This window comes from Larimichthys crocea, unplaced genomic scaffold (assembly GCF_000972845.2).
Source record: "Larimichthys crocea isolate SSNF unplaced genomic scaffold, L_crocea_2.0 scaffold451, whole genome shotgun sequence".
NCBI lineage: Eukaryota > Metazoa > Chordata > Actinopteri > Sciaenidae > Larimichthys > Larimichthys crocea.
In genome coordinates this window covers 103,635-106,067 of record NW_020855872.1, presented here as the reverse complement: position 1 = coordinate 106,067, position 2,433 = coordinate 103,635, and the positions used below count along the sequence as shown (strand labels likewise).

Below are 2,433 nucleotides of genomic sequence, written 5' to 3'. Positions count from 1 at the left end.
CTCTCTCTCCTCTCTCTGTCTGTCTGTCCTGCTGCGGTCCTTCTCTATCTGTCTGTCTGATTCGTCCTCTCTGTCTGTTGCCACCAGTTGTGATTTTGTTTAGTCTGCTCCAGTCATGTTGACATTCACGGTTCATGACTTTGCCTCTTGCCTCGGACTCTCAGATTCGCCGGATCGCGAACATTCCGCTTCACGGTTCACGTGTTTCCTGTCCAAAACAAAAATATCTGAAGGCGAGGCGAGCGTCAACCAATGCAAACAAAAAGCTGGTGTGAAAGTCTTTAAAAAACGTTTGACTTTTGAGTGCGTAACGATCCAGCGTCAGGTTTTGTCCTCTCTGGGCGACAGCTGGTGGAAGGACTCTGAGCAGTATCTGTGGGCCGCGGCCTCTTCAGCAGCAAAGACCAACTCTGACGAGCTTTATTAAACTGTAACCCGTTTGTAGAGATCAAGATATTGTACCTTGAACGACAACCACCTGAACGAACACACAGACAGACAGACAGACAGACAGGCAGGCAGACAGACAGACAGACAGACAGACAGGCAGACAGACAGACAGACAGACAGACAGACAGACAGGAGAGTCACACAGAGAGTTTTCCCCTTCGACACGTAACTCATTCACAGCCGACCGTGGGAGGGATAAAGGAATCCCAGCTTTGCTCCATTAACAGGCGAACAGAGGGAGGGAGGAATAAATAAAGAAAGAGAAGGAGGGAGGAGGGAGGAGGGAGGGTGAAGGTAAAAGTTGGAAGTGGTATGAGTCACAGAGCGAGATGGGAGGAGACTGGAGTGGAGGAGAGGGATGGCGGGAGGAGGGAGAGAGGTATAATTATGGTAGGAGGCTGCCAGAGCGAGGAGAGAGAGAGAGAGAGAAGAAGCAGAGGGAGGGAAAGAAAGAAGAGAGCGAGGAGAGCGAGACAGAGAGTCCAGCCCACTCCGGTAAAACCATTCAACTGGTGAGCGAGGGAACGCATTCAGAGAGAGAGAGGAAAAGAGGTAAAGAGAGAGAGAGGAACTCCCTTCGTCTGGGATAACTTAGTCAAACTGCCTCTCCAACACACACACACACTCTGAACGCACACTCTGAACGCACACTCTGAACGCACACTCTGAACGCACACTCTGAACGCACACTCTGAACGCACACTCTGCAGCGACTTCACCCCGGGAACCAGGACTTGTTTTTTTCCTTCTTTGCGTCTTTCATCATCCATTCATCACATCTGAGAGTTCTTCTCTTCTTCTGCTCGTCTTGTTTTTTCTTTCTTTCTTTCTCGTGACGCCTCCACATTTTCCAGCCATCTGTCCAGACAAAAAAGATAAGGATTACTCATTTTTCTCTCGGCGTCTTCTTTTTCTTTTTGTGTCCTCCTCTCTCGTTTCTTTCTTTCCCTCCGTCTTTTCGCAGGTGGACTGTGAGCTGAGCTGAACTTTGCAGCTTCATAAACTTCGGAGGCTGACGGAGGAGAGGAAAGCTTTTCTTTCTTCAACACTTTTCACCACTTTTCTGACTTCACCTGCATCCGGCAGCATCACCAAATCGCCGACACGACAGCCAATCGGACAGCTCCTGCCGTCATGTCGGTCTTACCTCTGCTCAGCTGGACCGTCCTGCTCCTGGTCCAGAGCTGTGGCTCGTCCTCGGACCCGGCTCAGCCTCCTTCTCTGACCGTCCATCCTCACCACCAGCCGCTGCCGGACGTTGCCTCCCATTGCCCCTCCTGCGCCTTGGCGAGGATGAGGAGGAACGAAGCGGGAACGGCGCCGGACGACCAAGAGGAGGAGGCAGCAGCGGCGGCAACTCAGCAGGACGTGGTGGAGGCGGTAAAGAGGCACATCCTCAACATGCTTCACCTCCAAGCCCAGCCCAACATCACCCGGCCCGTGCCACGCGCCGCTCTCCTCAACGCCCTGCGTAAGCTCCACGTGGGGCGAGTGGCGGAGGATGGCAGCGTGCAGATCGAGGGGGGGGAGGAGGAGGCAGTGCGAGGGCGGGGAAGCCGGAGAGGAGGAGGAGGAGGGGGAGGAGCTGCAGCGGCGTTGGCGGCGGCTCGGGCTGGAGACGGCGGCGACGCACCAGAGACGACGGAGATCATCACCTTCGCAGAGGCCGGTGAGTACGCACGGCTCAGTGTGTGTGTGTGTGTGTGTGTGTGTGTGTGTGAGTGTGTGTGTGTGAGTGTGTGTGTCCACCTGCTTAATTCCACCTGCACACACACTTCTGTAATCGCCTCCTGCTGTTTTCAAAGAATAGCTCATTATCTACCTAAAGTCAGAGATGTGTGTGTGTGTGTGTGTGTGTGTGTGTGTGTGTGTGTGTAAGTGTGTGTGTGTGTGAGTGTGTGTGAGTGTGTGTGTGTGTGAGTGTGTGTGAGTGTGTGCGTGTGTGTGAGTGTGTGTGTGTGAGTGTGTGTGTGAGTGTGTGTG

At 53.6% G+C, this 2,433-nt stretch overlaps 1 protein-coding gene across 1 annotated transcript in view; it reads left to right on the top strand.

Annotated features, from left to right (window-relative positions):
• The first annotated feature begins 752 nt into the window (after positions 1-752).
• inhbaa (inhibin subunit beta Aa) overlaps positions 753-2,433 on the top strand; it is a 16,926-nt gene continuing 15,245 nt past the window's right edge. The window contains exons 1-2 of the mRNA XM_027276564.1: positions 753-1,002; positions 1,415-2,119. Coding sequence (XP_027132365.1) covers positions 1,585-2,119 — 535 coding nt within the window. The 5' untranslated portion in view covers positions 753-1,002; positions 1,415-1,584. The remainder of the gene's footprint in view (positions 1,003-1,414; positions 2,120-2,433) is intronic.